This window comes from Gadus morhua, chromosome 6 (assembly GCF_902167405.1).
Source record: "Gadus morhua chromosome 6, gadMor3.0, whole genome shotgun sequence".
In the NCBI taxonomy this organism is placed as follows: Eukaryota; Metazoa; Chordata; class Actinopteri; order Gadiformes; family Gadidae; genus Gadus; species Gadus morhua.
Genome location: NC_044053.1, coordinates 10,744,519 through 10,762,002, shown reverse-complemented (window position 1 = coordinate 10,762,002; position 17,484 = coordinate 10,744,519). Strand labels below are relative to the sequence as shown.

The window sequence follows — 17,484 nt, the reverse complement described above, 5'->3', positions numbered from 1 at the left end:
CGGGGAACAGAAAGATAATATACATCTTCTGCTAAAGAAAGCCATCGCTCAAACCCTTAAAGATTAGTTATGGTTGGACGTCGACGCAACGCAACGACCACCCAGTCGCTTCAACGCAGTACTGAACCTCTTTTGGTTCTACGTCGGGTTTTGGTAAGCGGCCCAATCACAGCCCTTGCTGCGTCGCCTCGATGCAAGGATAACATTTTTGGGTGGTGCACGTCAGGCTCTTGCGGTGGACGCAAGGAGGGTCCGCAAAGACGCAATGTGTCCGTAAACCCCCTTGCGCTGCTTCGACATCCAACCATAACTAAGCCTTCACTCCTAACATTGGGTAGTGTGGTAATCTCCAGCCCTCAGTGTGTGCGGCATGTTCCCAAATGAAGAGAAGCACCCATCAGCAGAGAGGAAGGGAGAGAAAGGAGAGGGATGCATCTCAGGCATGTAATCGATGTCTGGAGGCATTTTGCCGTCACCGTGCCCTCAGTGACTACACCTAGTGTGTTCACCTTGAACAAACGCTAACGACTGCAACTACGAGGACGTGTTTGTGTGTGACGGAGCCTTTGTGTGGAGTGGACGGATGGATGGGGGAACGGGAGGGGCATTACATGGTGGATAAATACGCCCATTACAGTTCATGACGACCTGCGTCTAATGTGACACCGCGATTACCTCTTCAGAGAACAGCAGCCATTAGCCAGACTGCCGGCATCAGCCTGACTAGTTAGGGGAGATCAACAGCACATTTGGAGGGAAATGGCGACAACACCCCCCCCCCCCCCCCCCCCTCACACACTGCACAGTGGATGCGTGTGCGCGTGTGATATTTTCACACGTCCCCTGGATGACACCCGGCGGAGGGCCGTGGGGAACTCTGGTTCACCCCGCTCCAGCTGCTGGGGAGGGCAACCATGGGGCAGAGATCGCTCTCCACCAATATGACGGCTGTGGGACGACACACACACACACACACACACACACACACACACACACACACACACACACACACACACACACACACACACACACACACACACACACACACACACACACACACACACACACACACACACACACACACACACACACACACACGGCCATAGCCTCATATTGCTAACGGGTGCTCTGGGAGGCAACAAGGTTTGATATCCATGAGTCTGTGACCCCTTGGTGACTCCGATTTCCCCCCCCCCCTCCATGGCCTGGCAATGACCCCCTCTGGGGGGGGGGGGTCCATAGTGCTCCAGCTAAACCAAGGAGATGGGGAGTAGAAATATCCCCCAACACCACCATGGGGTCAACGCTGTGCTTACCAATTTGTTATTTTTTGCATCCCTTACTGTGACATTTCTTCCCACTGAAGATCATAACGGCTGACGATGGCAAGCAAAGGACAATACCATACTGACAGTCAGTGGAGATAGTGCACACATACACACACATTACACATTCCCACGCAACCAGGATATTACTCATGTTTTGATCGGCTATTGGTGTGCATTGAAGACTCCAACGGTATCATCAATATTTAATCCGTTACAGATGTAATGCCAGTCACCTCTGACTCAGACATCCTCAACAAAATAGAGACTGCAGTGCAGACAGTAACTGAAGCATGCAAGCTCAATATTTTGCCAATAACTGTGTCTGCTCCGCACAACTCCAGAATAGTATAATATAACTGCCAGATACAACCTTAAACACAACATATCAAGTAGATATCATAATCTTTAATGGTTGATGCCTTCTGCTGATAAGATATCTCTAGGGTGACAACAACACATACAGGAAGTAGAGCTAGAGGGCGAGAACAATGCAAATAAACCACTTCCTTCATGCAGCGCCATCAACAAATGAAAAACTATAAACCATTAACACCCCATAAAAAAGAAGAAGCAAATGAACAACTACCACCGACAGGGTGTGGTTCCTTGTCACCCTTGCACTACCAGAGTAGAGCTAGTCACTGGTGAGGTTTGACCAACCGGGCCAGACAGGACCATGTGACCCCTATGCTCTCTGGGTTAATCCCATGGAGTGTGTGTGTATATCCTTACCAAGCAGTCGCCATGGCCACACACAAACACCTGTCTGGCTAAAGGCAGTCAAATGCAAACCACACCACAGCATGTGTGGCCAAAGAGGAGTGCAATATATCTATATGGGGGACGAGAGAAAAATGTCCATCAATAGATATTTCCCTCTATCCTTCATATCGATATTTAACCATACGCCATTATTTTGAATCATTCTGATCCTGCTCTTCTCTCAATACACGTGCGCGACAAATACAGAAACAACCTGCACATTTTTTTTGCACGAAACCGCACGAAAGTCCTGCAACAGTCTGAGGCAGAACTTTATTATATTGAAAGAAAAAGACCATTGGAGATTTCAGACTTGAAACCGTGTCTCTTACTTAAATATTTATTTAGCTTTTTATACGTCAATATATATATTTTTTTGTTTTTAATTTGTGACAGTCTTGCTCTATGTCAGTTCCAAATAAGACAAAAACAGAAAGTGCTTTATTTATTGATTTGTATTTAGTTGAAAGGGTTATTAAAAAGTAGCCATGAGGGATGTGGTTATTCCGGGTAGACGCATTTCATAGTATTTAAAGAAAATGTACTATATCGCAATATAAATCGTTATCGAGATATGAAATGACCCATAGGGTGATAGAAGATTTTGTCCATATCGCACAGCCCTATGGGGTGTGCGATACTGCCCTGTCCATCAAGACACAAAAAATATCAGGCTGTCCAAATACATTGGTCATAGTTTAAAAAGAGTGATGTTTTACGTTCGTTACAGCCACTCGCCTGTCCCTCAATAGATCCAGACAGTGGAGACTTCCTAGGCCTATAGGCCGAGACCACTGACTGGACCCTGGGGGGGGGACTCTGAGCCAAGACTTTTGGCGAGACCTTAAAAAGGAGCAGCCCCTGCGGCACTGGGAACAAATACGTGGAACAAAAAAGGTTTACAACCAATCAAATGAATCAAAAATGTAATCACCAGTCCCAATGAAAAACACACAGCAGGCTGTCACAGAAGTGGGGTAGGGCATGATTCCTGAGGCTTTGTCACTAGGCATGGCAAGAGGCCATCAAGCTATCCCATCAAGTTATGGGTAACGTACATCCTATATTCTGTAAGACAAAACTATTATACCATCTCTATAAATCAAAGATTAAGACAAAGTTTAGTGACGTACGATATGCTGTATAGAGTGTGTTTGTGTTCAACCACCACCGTATCCTCAAGGTGTGTTTGTATGTGCATGTGCGTGTTACACCCAGAGAGGGAGCGATACATTGATTCACAAAAACAAGTTGGAATATAAGCGGGAACATCACCGCTCAATGTTTCACCTCTGGACTCACCCTGGTCTGCCTGGCCAGACACCCAACACGGATCTCTTTGTCCCAATGACAAAGGCTAGCAGGATGCTGCGTGTGTGGCGTTTCGCACTGCACTGCAGTACATCCACACTGTGTTTGTGGTTCACCTCTCATCCCTGCAAACTAAGTACTAAGGCCCAATCCCATTGCTACCCCTTACCCCTTCCCCTTACCCCTCCCCCTTGTTTTGAAGGGGGAAGGGGAAGGGGTAAGGGGTAGAAATGGGATTGGGCCTAAGTAACTATGTTTTTTTGCAGGAACTGACGTCAACTAAGTATCAACAATGGCGCACACGAGTGTGTGGGCCTGGATTTGGGGATACAGGTCGTATGAATTGACCCAAGAAAACATATTCCTTTTTTTACTCGAAAACATCACTAGAATACATGTGTTTGCATAGATCTTTGTGTGACTACGACTTGTTACACATGTTAGCACAGGGTCCAGTGTGTTTACACCCGCTAATGCATCCCTGCACACAAGAAACGACAAGTCAATTTGCATATTCCTCAGTAAACCGTTACTGTGTGCGGATGCATGTGTGTGCGGATGTGTATGCGCGTGTCCCTGCCCCTTTGAGCAGGAGAGGTTGGCGGCTGGCTGCTCTATGATCAGGTTACACAAGTGGGTGTGTTCCACCGCTCCTCTGTCGCCTGCATGTCTGAATATCCTTCTTCCACTCCTTTGCTCTGCATCATCCCGCACCACCACATCCCGCACCACCACCACCACCACCACCGCCGCCGCCGCCACACACACACACACACACACACACACACAGACACACACACTAACACAAACACACGCCACAGCTCCCCCTCTCTTTTCTTTCACTGTCTGCTTGGAGAGCAGGGAGGCATAGAACATGCGTCATCCGGACCTCTTCCGATGGTACCACAAAACACCACAATACACCACACTTCACTCACTCGGTCTCTTCCTTCCTCCAGTCCACGTCTCTGGTTTCTTCTGTATCCCTCTCGCTCACCTCCCACCTCTTTCCGTCTCATACCTACCGACACCCTCTGACGAGGAGCCGCCCAGCAGCTGGTTCGCAATCCCAGCAGGGGTCCTTGGAAACCATGAGACTCTCCCGCTCCATCTTTTACCCTCTCTTTCTCCCCCGCCCCCCCCTTTTCACAGTCTCTTCGACCCCTTCCTTCACAGACACTAGGCTACTTTTGTACAGAGCTGAGGAGCCGCCTTCTACCCAGACGGAGAGACTCGTCTCACTCGCTGCACAAAGGAAACACAACACACCCACACACACACACACACAAACACATACACACACGCACTCACACGCACTCACACGCGCACCCCTGGAAGTCTCTTTCATACCCAAACATCTGAGAGAAATCCAACACGAACAGAGTTCCAGGTCCTGAGCTAAACTTAACATGCCCTTCACACAAAGTGTTGCGGACAGCCTAGCCATATCCCGGAGCAGGGCAATAGACAAGTGATGCACAACTGAAAGATGGTTTAATAAGCAGGGTTCAAAGGGTCGGCTGGAGATACATTATCACATCTCACTCAGCGCTGCACGTCCCAGAAGTCGGGCTAGCGGTGGAGCAGAACATCATGAGTAAGTCTTGGTGATAAACGTCTGAAACTGCCAAAGTTATGGATTGCCAACGAGTAGCCCAAAGGCTTGAATCATGCTGTATGCACTGCAGGACATGTCTCTATATTTAAATGGAGGTGTAAGGGCAGTTGAAGGACATTCAAGCGTATCCTTTTTTTTACCGAAAATGTATACCGATAGCACTATAGACTTTAGCTACACTTGTCTAAATCCAGAAATTCCAGAATATAACCAGAAACTTTCTGAAAAGATATTAAGCCAGGAGGGACCTCTCAAACCAAAATTCTCTTTCTAAAGCCAAATCTATCCAGATATAAAAGGTGCATGGGATACCTGTGTGGGCCAACACTACAACCAACTAAGGGGCAAATAGAAATGTAGTAAATATTGTTCCATATTGCTTGACTGAGAGAATAGCCTTAACACGGCCAAGGTTAACACAGCCAAGCCGAGGCATGTCAATTGTGTAAATAAATTTGTTGACAATAGGTAACGGTTATTGTTGCCGAGACAGATGGGTTGATTGCAATTAGAAAACCAGGCCACTTGGCAGGAGGGTGTTCGGGATGTAATAACATGATGCATCAGTGCGAGTACGCAGGGACGTTACCTTGTCCTTCTCATGGGGCAGCAGGCGCACGGGGGGCAGTGAGTCGATGGACACCGTGCCGGTCCCGTCCTCGTGCAGGCCGCTCGGGCCGCAGGTGGTCCCGCTGCGGCTGACCAGGCGAAACAGCGGGCCCTCCTTCTTGACGCGGCCGTGGGCCACCGCTCGCTTCAGGGCCACCCTCAGCTGCTGGTGGAAGAGGCCCGGCCCGATGGAGCCGCTGCCCGACAGGTAGGCCGCCACGTCCGCCTGGCATTTCAGGAAGCGCTCCACGCTCCTGTGGGTGGAGCCGCCGGCCTCGTGAAGCCCGTCCAGGGCCCGCTTGATCAGCTTGTTCCAGTCCAGCCCCGGCTTCTTGTGGGAGTGTGAATGAGAGTGTGAATGGGAGTGGGAGGAGCTACCTCCACCTCCGCTACTGTTCCCGCCCCCGCCCCCGCCCCCGCCGCCGCCACCACCACCACCTCCAAGCCCACTGCGGGGCTTGGGCAGGGCCAGGCGCCCTGGGTTCTCGGGGTCCTTGTAGGAGTTGAGTCCCTTGTTGGAGATTTTGAGGATAGTGCCATCCTTGACACTGAGCTCCAACTGCTCCAGAACCGTCTTGCGGTCCAGCCCGTGCAGCATGGACACGGCATTGCAGATGCGCTCCTCCGACGGCCGCTGCTTTTGCTTCTTCACCTTCTTGATGGCCTCCAGGATCCATGTGGTGTACGTGGGGTTAGCTAACTTCACCATGGCTGCAGTCGGGGATGGGCGCAGAGGCCCCCTTTGAGGCCTGACTGCGATGTCCACAAACAAGAAAAATATGTATTCAAAAACTTATTTGGGGAAGGGAAGGGGAAGGGAAGGGGTAGGGGGGCTGAAGGCCCAGGGAGGACCTGGCCTGCACCCTTTAGCGCTACGGCTGCTCCTCTCTCCTCCCCGAAGCCACTACCTTCCGACTAGCCCTTGTCCTGAGGCCGCGCAGAGAATGCCTCGGAGTCCAAGTGTGAGTAGCACGGTAGGGAGCAGCTCACCATAGCATAAGCTTCCGAGATACAACCCCCGCCTAAATGGTTACGAGCCGGTCCAGCCACCGGCCTCTCCCGGTGAGGCGGCGCAGCCTGGCTGAGAACGGGGTTTCAGGGATGGAGCTTCAGCTATGCTCAACAATGAAGCGTTTCTACGTCCACCGGTGACAAAACGCGTCCAACTAAAGCGTTGGATCACTCCTGGTGATCAAATGGCTTTCCTCCCAAGGGAGAGGTACAATGACCAGAGTCTCTCTCAGGAAAATCACCGTTTTGTTTCAAGTTATTTTTCTCAGATGAAAGAGGTCCAGAAAATGGAAGAAAAAGCAATATTAGTTTCTGTGGAATTGATAGGACGACGATGATCGTTGGGGATCCCTTGTCTTTTCTTATTCAGCGGGCAGGGCTTCTCGGGTCGGGGACCAACCATAGATCTCACCCCAGGAAGCAGCCCGCACTGATCACTTTCATGCCCATCGCACTTTAGTAGCCGACACACCCTGCAAAAACAGAGAACACACAGACAGGTTAGCAAACCGCCACTCAATAATCAAGTATGTGTACTTTTAAACAATCATATTATTAACTTGCTTTCCACATAGGGTGAGGCTCTAATTTAATAAAGAGCAACAAAAGGTGTGATCACTTTCGGATATGCATTATTTGATGCTGAAGTGTGCACCACGCTCAAGGCATAAACAACGGACACAATCCAACAGGATTTTATGGACACTTAAGTGTGACCTTATATTTAGACCAATAGATACAATAATTCCAACAGTGCATTGAATTGCTGAGATACTGGCATTGTTCGGTCAACAGAAGCAGCAAAAGAACATGCTTGTCCAATGTAAGTCAATAATATCCGTTTTGTTATCCAATTAATCTAGACCTAGGATAAGTGACAGGTGGGAGTCGTGGGACCATAACATAATAGTCTCAAACTTCTGTGATTTGACACAATCATATCCCTGATATGTTGCTCTCTCTCTTCTTCTGGTGCTTATCACTCTTCAAACTATAACGATAGATCTAGTACCTGATAATAGCCGTTTATAGATCATATTTCATGACTATAGAGCCTCATTTACAATAGACATTGAAATTAAAGCCCAAGCCAACATTTGCCAACATAAACGTCATCCAGTCAAAACACAAGTTGTTAGCAAACATTAGCTTAAATGCTACTGAAATTAAAAAGATAGCACCAGCAGCGAATCGTATCATTGATTGGTCACCAACCCTGTTTACACTCCGCTTGTAAAGAACTATCTGACACCAGATCTGACACCAGATCTTCCCGCGAACTGCTGTTGTTTAGCAAGCTGGTGTCACCAGCTAGCTCACAAGCTAACCCTGGTTCCCCTGGAATGGGTATGTTACTACAACATGCTAGCTCAAAACATAAACATCATGAAAGAAACGCACGCCAGAGGTTCGCCTTCACAGCGCCAAAATATTTCACGGCGGCCCCCGTTTCAAACAATAACAGCCTCCGCGTCGGAACAATCGCAACGGTTAATATCGTTTTTTTAAATTATATACCAATATTGACCAAGATCGCGGCCTTCCAAAAATAGGCACAATGCAAGTTACAGACGGCCATAACGGCTAACTGGCAAGTGCAAAAAGAAAATAGCTTTGATGCATTAATGTTCCAGTGTAGCCCGCTCTGTGTGTCTGTCGGGCCTCCTCGTTCTGCCTCGCGTGCGGGCGAGTCGCCCATCGCCCGCGAGACGCGTCCCTACACACAGTCCCCACCTCGCGACTTCCTTCCTCCATCCGCCGCCCTCCCACGTACAGCCTGCGGTGCGGTGGAGACAAGGCCGCTGGAGCGAAGTAGGCCTCGGCTCCCCCTCCACCCAGCTACCCCCCATTGCCCCCCCTCACGACCATCTCTCCGTACCCCTTTCCCTCTACCTCTCGCGGTTCCCAGAAACCCCGACGAACTGGTCCAGTTCGGGTTTCGAGAGGAAAGCTCCAGCGCCGCGTGATATCCCCTTCCTCCCATATTCGACTCACCGGAATTTCGTGTCGAGTTGCCGAGGAGAACGTGCCAGAAATCCTTCGAATCGGAGACAACAACAAGACTAAAAATGCAGCCAGAGAGCAGAGGCTCCAAAGCTGACGCCATCTTTGAGTGAAACAGGAGCTCGGCTAGTGGGGGAGGGGGGAAAAACTGAGCCGTCAGGGCAAGGGACCGTCTGCATAGTTCTGCCTCTGTTCCGCCTGCAAACGCGGGCGGAGAATTTTTTTTCTACAAGGGAAGATGGGCGGGCAGCGGAGTTGTTGCTATGATGGTGGATATCGGTTGCACACATGAAATGGAAGAAAGGGACAGATGGTGGAGTAGGAAAAAGGGTTAGGTGTTTACGCTTCACCGCTGTGCGCGCGCGCGCATACATAGGGAGATTCAAGGGAACGTCTCAATTTACTTCCTACAGCAAGCGTCTACAGGGAAAAATCAAAGCAAGTGAGTGTGGTTTAACGATGGAGGGTATTTAAAGATCAAAGTGAGACACCCTTCTCACTGCCGAGAGAGATCTGCAGTCTATTGTAGCAGCTGTGTTTGCACCGGAATACAAAGCACACAGACACAGATTACAATTTTACAATGGGGCTATCTTGAGTTACACAGCCTATTATGAAGCATTGGAATATGTTTGTAGCGTAATGGTCACTAAATGTATTATTAGCCCAACGTAGATTGCGCTATAATAATTTTTAGTAAGTAGCCTAACGTCACTACATTTAAACATGAAAACAAACATTCAACACTCTTCGTGGATGATGTCGTCACGAAATAAAAATCTCGGCAATGCAAATCTACAATTGGTACAGCACATGTGCCTGTTACAAAACATAAAATTAAGCACTTTCCTCAACATTTTAAGATGGAAACGGTTTGAAATCGGTCTACTGTTTCCCATAATGTACATGTATTAGACATAATCAGATACTCTGAACGCCTCTTATCTAAATTGATATCGGACTGGTCTCTCAATAATAACAATAAAGTGATTAGCCTATCCAGGAGTCGAACATGTAATGTAGACATTCCCACGGTAATAGCCAACTGATCTCAAATTTGTTCAATTAGGCAAATATCGACTTGGACAGGAAAACGACAACCTATAATTACTACATTGTTGATGTCAATTATTCAATTGATTGCATGAAGTTATAATTTCTTTGAATTGTGAAACCATTGCAGGCTTAATTTATCGATAGAATATTTACATTATTTATTATTATGAATAAGATTAATTCATTATAACGCACTAATAATTAAGATTTTAAAAAATTGCCCATTATTATAAGGATACACATAATTTGTACCTACTGTTTCCAACAGAGCTGTTAATGGACAACAATACCATATTTTGTGGTAGGCACATTAAACACGTTTATCCCGTTTTATTCAGAGCTGGAACTGTGACTTTGTATTACAGTTTGAAGGCGAAAGCTCCCTGAGAGCAAATTAAATTACCTGAACATTTGTTTAAATTGATGTGCAGCAGTCCTTTGAGAGGGGTAGTGTTTAGACCAGGAAGCAATTAGACATACGGTTTACCCACGGTATAGACGCGTCTTTTCTGCACAGGGGGAATCCGCCCAGAGCACTGTGGTGGTGATCAAATAAAAAACGAATAAGGTCAAACTTTATTTGCTGTTATTTTTGAGGGCTTGCGCAGGGAGCCATAAATCTCTGGTTAAGCACGCGACGCTAATTATAATTAGCCGTAGTGTTATTACCTAGTTAAATAGTGTTAAGTGTTGATATTCAAATGCCCATTAGTGTTTCTCTCGAGGGTTGACATATTGCATCACAGCGTACAGTATACACCGACTAACAGATGGACAACACTCGTGAGAACGTGGGCTATACCATCAGATCTACGGCTCCCAGCGATGAATTATTAAGAGGCGTGCGCCGCGATCCGCAACACGGGTCACGTTCAACGATCCACACTGGAACAACACAGCAGAGCGAAGGGGAATACATAATCACGTGGCTCTGCGTCTGAAGACTGAAGCAGAACATGAAGGGTTACATTCATTATTTATGTGCAGACACACAGAACTTGTGGTTTCACCTTGAATGGCCCAAAAACACAGCTGTATAATGTGTTCCAAAATGTGTCCGTGGTGTGTCACCATTCTTGCACTTCAAAATGTTACGGTAGGACTACTTAGTAAAAAAAAAGGTTGAATAGAGTGTGGTTAATATCAGCTAAAAAGTCCAAGACACTATTTTACGTTTGGTTGGCTACAGGGACTGACATTAGTGCTATTTTTAGTTTCGGAAGTCAACGTTTTTTTAAACTAATCTGTGTTTTGAGCCAATGGAGAGGCTTGTAGTTTTTGCACACAAAGCAGTATATGATGCTTGAAGAAATCAACCTAGCCAGGAGCTATGAAATACAAAGGGCATGTGAAGGATACAACTTGGTTCTGGGGACATAACACTTGACTGGCTTTGTAATGTTATGCCGTTTTTGGTTTAAAACAACATAGCCCAAAACGTTATATATTTTACTGAGAGAGGAGCCAACCACCTAAACGCAAGGTGTTGGTGAGACATCTTTGCAGTCAAACAAAAGCTCATTAGTATAGTTTGGAAGGATTACAAGAGAAAGTGAAAATCTAAAGCAAACAAAAAAAAATAGAGACGTTTTATGAGTAAGTTATTGCCTGATAAAAAAAGAATATATCAATATAAAGTCTTACAAAAAAAAATAAAGCCTTGACCAGCATGTTGAAGATGATTTATTTAGTGTATTAGATGAGGATGGATAACTATCTACCACACTCTTAACTTTCTAACACATAGCCATTAGGCTGGTAGTAGAAACATCTACACTATCCTACCTCCTAGTGCCTTTCCATGGACATGACTTTGATGTCCTCTTTGGTAGTCCTGAGACCTGATGACCTGGTGCAGACCTGTATGACCTTAATGTCGAGCAGGTTACGCAGGACCTTGATCTGGTTCCTAAGTGTGTGTTTGTGTTTCTCAAATTGGAGAAACACAAACACACACTTAGGAATCAGATCAACGTCCTGCGTAACCTGCTTAGTTCACACTGATGCATCTCTTTCTGTCAAGTCTCAGAACAGAATTGGACCTCCGCCAAACTAAACATTTTGTTCAGCATCTTGCTCTACTTGCGTTTATGTTGTTGCTTTCCATTGACCTCTTAAGGCATCTTATCTTTAGCCCTTTTATTCATTCGTTTACCTCACTAACCCTGATTATTTATTGTAATTTGTGACTTTCTGACCCGATTGTACTGTCCCCCACGAGATATGAACACTTTGGATTTCTCAACTAAATCAGTTGGCGGTCAATTATTGTGAAGTGCTCTCGAAATAGAACCAGATTGATTGGCTGTTTAGTTTCAGTAATGAGGATGTTTACGACTGAAGCCCAGCTGAGGGGTCCAGAGGCAAGCTTTTGAAACCATGACTGTAGTACCATTCCCCCACACTCCCCTCGCGTCTTGCTCTACTAACAGTCACAGTAGTGATGAAACAGGATCTGTTGAGATCCCTGCAATTAAGTACAAATGAGAGATAATGAAATGGAACAAATGAAATAACTCCTCCAGGAAGTGGAGGGGAGGAAAAAAAATAAGTGTTGACCGGTTCGGTACATTCCCCTCGGTCGACCGGGTGAACGGAAACACACAACCTGCTCGCCACCGGCACACACAGATGTGAGCGTCTGCGGTCAATCTGTGCCCCAGCGTTGCTGTGACCCATATCTTTTGGCCTGTGGGAGTTCTTGTTTGTCGAGGAGGAGGACAGGCGGTGGTCTGAAGGGTGGGGGTGCAGCTGGAGCCCTTAGAGCGGAGACAAACAGCCGCGGACCGAGGCTGTTCTTCCACGTGAACTCGCAAGCTTCCTGCTGGGGCTGGCTCGCTGCCAGCTACACCAGCTCTACCCCACCTCACACTGCCCTCCTACCAAAGGCCAATGCTGTATAGACAGCCCACCCTCCCCCCCACACACCCCTTGGTCTAAATCCAAAGGGACAGACGGCAGCTGGACCGTGAGGTTCTTGCAGTGTAGCTCAGAGGAGCAGACACAAACGCATGCACACACACACACACACACACACACCTATACCCTCAACTAGACACACACACATGCGGAGTGACAAGCTGAAAGTGAAGCCAGACACCTTTCCCTCAGAGTGTCGGGTGTTTCTTTGTCTGAACGTAGCGGCGAACCCCACTGCGTTCTCCATTGACAGAGTGCTTCAAAGAGCTCTTGTAGTACACTCTCAGCAAAATCATAATCATCATTGTGTGTAGAGTCCTTGACAAGGCAATACTCGTCCATAATATCTGAAGAATTAATCCCTGTGCCAGGGAAAAGTAAAAGACCATTCCTCGGCAGAAAACCACAAAAGACACCTTCATTTACAGCTAGACCCGTTGTCTCTGTGTCGATGAAGAGGTAATCTTCATCACTTTCACACCTAGTGGCGGGGCCCACCATTATGTATTCTCTCTTTGTCTCGCCGCCATCAGGTGAGCTAACAAGATTTGTCATAACACACCCCCACACAGAGAGAACTGCAGGAACAGAGCAGCCAAACTCTCCTTGGTAATACACCACAGACAATGGCCTGAGGCATGCAGCAAAAGCCAGAGGCGAGTAAAAAGAAAAATTGCTTGATGTGACTGCAAGGTGTCGACATGAAAGAGAGAAAACATGGACATCAATAAATAATGCAGAATGAAATCGCTTGATGCCATAGGTTTGTTCAAGACAGACGGAAAGGTTGAGGGCTGAGGGTTTTTTGGCTCCTCTAATATGTGCTGGCCGGGAACAGCACACTCAATAAGGTGTTTGTGGTTGCTACTGTCGGTCACATTTACATTCCTTGTGGTGTTTTTTTATTCCAAGTAATTTACAAGTGAGGCTGAAAGCAATCAAAGAATGAAGTCCATTCTGGAGTGTAAAGTGTGTGTGCTGCACAATCCGGTTTATAAAGGAAAACTGGACAGTGTTTACGGTAGCTATAGGAGTCAGAAAAGAAAGGTTGCTTAATTAATGGCTAATTAATTAATTCATGTATTATTGGTCGTCGAGTGCTTGAACATAGAAATAGACAAGTAGTTAAGGAGCAGGTCGGGGTTAGGCATCTGAATCAATAGTGGTCTGCGGACATTGGAGTATGTCTGCAGTCAAAAAATGAATAAGGGTTACATCTCTCTCTCTCTCTCTCTCTCTCTCTCTCATTCCTGTAGATTCGGTCCCACAAATACACACACACTCCCCCTGTGCCCTATACTACTGCCAAACCAGCCAAGGCCATGACCCCCCTCCCCCTCCGTCCTCCGTCCTCAGTGGCACCCGCCACTTGCCTGGGTATGCCGATCTCCTAAGCCCAAAACAATCCATTCTACTTTAGGGTAAGGAAACACACAATCATGACAAATGGGACAGGTTTGGTTAATCAACGCCTTATTTAATCAACGTGTCTTATGTTAAAAGTCAGGGAGTTCACAGTCATTTATATTAATGATAACGCTTCTAAATTGTCCTGGGCTAATCAAGGGCCAATAAACAATAAATCTACCAGAAAGGAAAAATGCAGCATTGATCGTCCCTAACCGTGTTACGGAGCCAGTCGGGAGCTTGTTGCTATTATGTAAACCTAATGAATCCGTAATTCATTCAATGTACCCTAATTAAAAAATGACACACAAATAAACACACACACACACACACTGAGTGTACAGTCATGCATGTTTTGCGCCCGCGCAAGTGCTAGCAGGAGACAACAGATGTTGTCATGTCACATAATCCCATAATCAACCCGGTGTCAATTAAAAATCACAGGCTATACTTAAAGAGGTGTAACAATATGGGCTCCATCACGCTCATCACATGACACCGAATCAAACTGGCTCAGTCCTGTCAGGGAACATCTGCTCACAACAACAGGGAGAGATAGAGACAGAGACAGAGAGAGACTGGATTAATTTTGGTTTATTTATTTTTAGACTTGTTTTTGAAGAAAATAAAACTTCACTCATTTTTCCTAACCCTAACGGAATTGCCACCCCTTGTTTTTGTCCACACTCTCCGGTCCAGTGAGTCCGTATCGCAAATTATCGGGGTGACCGGCTTGGTTCCTCACATTTGGTGGCACTGGTCGGATCAGTGACGCCAACTGAGAAACTGGAGAGACGAGGGGGAAGACGAGGAAGAGGTGGACAGCGAGGGCTAGGCCGAATCTGGCACAGAATGGAACAGACGCTGTCCAGAGTCTCTACTGGAGATGGATAAGGAAGAGCTTTAAGACGGCAATGGTGGGGACCAAGCATCGGGCGGAGACCCGCCAGAGGGGTCCGACCTAACCGCTGTGCGTAAGCTCTTGGAGCGGGCGGCATCCAAGCAGGAGTAGCACTGGACGCCGCCCGATGCAGATGCAGCTGAACCAGCTCAGGGAGGTTGGGAGGCTGACCGGAGGCCTTCACCTGTACGAACAGCACCTGAACCGGGAGTGAAAACCCTTAAATAAGCCAAGGAATGAGTCCCAGGTGGACCAATCAAGGCCAGTAAGGCCATACCACTTTCATGGGGGAACATTCCCTGGCCAAGGCTAGATACTGACATACTGCCCCCTATTGCGGCGGAGGTACAATTTCAACAATCAGTTGGCTGGAATGTGAGAGACGGGGAGAAGAGTTTCACTTTCTCACCCCCCCCCCCCCCCCCCCCCCCCATCCATCACACAGGCAGATGGGCTCGCACACATACACACACATAGACACACTCACAAAAAAGAGGCACTTTAGAAAATAGCACAATCCTACAGCAACATACAACCTCACGACTGTGTTATTTGGCGTTCACGGTGAGCTACATGGCCGTACCGTGGTACTCTAGTCCTTGCAGAGTGATCAATGGAGTCAAACTTCCTACGACCTTGCCTCCACAAGGTCAGATGCCACACACCAGTTTACTTTTACCCCCCCCGAAGACCGCAAATAGTCGAGCCCCTAGGGGCTGTGAATTAATTCCTGACCCCAAGAAGAGACTCATCAACATCCCATGCTAAGTGCAATGAGGGACCTGAAAGCCATCTAATCTCACTGGCAGCACGCAGGGTACATGCAGGTCATTGATAATTACTTTGGATACTCAACAACCGGAACAACAGTTTATTTATCACAGCTCTGCCACATCTGTCTAGCTCATTATTCACAGTGGGACCTACGTTAGACAGACGAGGGCGAACGCGGGCCTGTCAGGAAGTCAGCCAGCTGGTCATTCAGGGTTCTGCAGGTTTACCCTACGGCACAGAATGGATGGAGATGTCGCACCTTCATGCCAGCATTAAGTAACGGCTACAAACTAACAGCGGGAACATCCCCATCCCCGGTGAAGCACAGGCTGTCCCAGCTCTTATTGATTAAATGAGTGCGTGTTGTGTGGGAGGCATCACCTGGTGGTCAATAACTTGCACGTCGTGCTGTGACTGTGGCTTGACTTTCGTATTTATTCACTTTTTAAATGTCCTTTTATAAACAACCTGCTATTTATTGTCAGCCAACCTCAGGTGTCAAAGCAAGGAAAAAGGAGGACAAAGTGTTTGAAGACAGTGAAAGTATGATTGTCTTTCTGAAGTAAGTCAGGGTATTTATTCTCTCCGTCTCTGAGCTGTCTGTATTTATGGCAATGATAATTTAAACATGGTTTGTGAACCCATCGCACATAGCTTTGGCGTTTTGGCTCCATGCAAGTCGGGATTGCTGTGAGAGTCTGTAGGACGAGGATAAAATCATTAAAATGTTCCTAACAGTTAAACGCATTGAACTTGTTGATGCTACAGGTTAAACTGTCATGCTCAGGGCTCTGTCTCAGGCGGGGAGGACACCCAGGGCACATCAAGTCTGGACAAGCCAGGACACCCTGCAGCACTGCGCAGGCAAGTTATGGCCAGCTCACATCATCAAGGTCAGAGACACAAACACAAAAACACCTTATTGTTTGACCATCAACAAACGTAGCAACGCGCCGTGGTGTCATGTGACAGATCTCCTTCTCCCGTTACCGGTACTACAAATGTTTAGTAATTCAGTGGACACTTTAATCTAAAGACACTGTGATGTTAGATATGCAATTGTGCCACAGTCATTGGGGATCAAACCCAGTTCCTTTTGGCAGGAATTGATAGCTCCTTAGCCTCCCCACTATCATGTCATCATATCACATCCCACCAATACCTTCCCAGAATGATAGGATTTGTGCCACCATGCAGCTATTGTGGTATTGTGGCATTCAGATATCCTGCTTACCTTCTCATGGTTTCTGCTGGTTCACTATGAAGCCCTCTGAACGAATGAACTTGCCATCATTTAGCTTTGTACCATAGACCCATTATTATAAGTACAGTGAAAACTTCCTGGATTTCACATAATCGGCTAAGCTGTTCTTTATTAAATTAATCCAAAGTACTTTTAATAAACAACAAATACCCATAAGGAAGATGAGAACTATCAAGGCAACACCAGTGCTACACCACACTCCTGTTTCGCACAGTACCTGTTGAACCTTTAGAAGCTGTAAAGACAGTATTATAGCTCTACAATCGGCCAATCATTCTCCTAAACTCATGTTGAGAATAAAGGGATTTAGAGATAAGGATCGGGGTTTACGAGCTGGAGTGTCTGGTGTTGTCTACAGCTGAGAGAGGGAGAGAGCGAGAGAGAGAGAAATCTGGTTCGCCTATGATAGCCAAACCAGATCGCATAATACCATTCAGCGCTAATTAACTAATTGAAAGACAGAGACCCTGAGTGCAAAGCAGCACATTTGCACATATACGGCCCCTTTGTTTCCGCACCG

At 46.9% G+C, this 17,484-nt stretch overlaps 1 protein-coding gene across 3 annotated transcripts in view; it reads right to left on the bottom strand.

The window, feature by feature from the left end:
- Positions 1-8,837, bottom strand: part of kat6a (K(lysine) acetyltransferase 6A) — a 30,476-nt gene extending 21,639 nt beyond the window's left edge. The window contains exons 1-2 of one of the 3 annotated variants that reach the window (XM_030357625.1): positions 8,635-8,837; positions 5,609-7,112 (exon numbers count right to left, since the gene is read on the bottom strand). In XM_030357625.1, the coding sequence (XP_030213485.1) occupies positions 5,609-6,337 (729 nt within the window). In that variant the 5' untranslated portion in view covers positions 6,338-7,112; positions 8,635-8,837. Of the gene's footprint in view, positions 1-5,608; positions 7,113-8,157; positions 8,295-8,634 lie in introns of those variants that run through there. The other 2 variants (XM_030357622.1, XM_030357623.1) reach the window with 2 other exon arrangements.
- Positions 8,838-17,484: the final 8,647 nt, after the last annotated feature.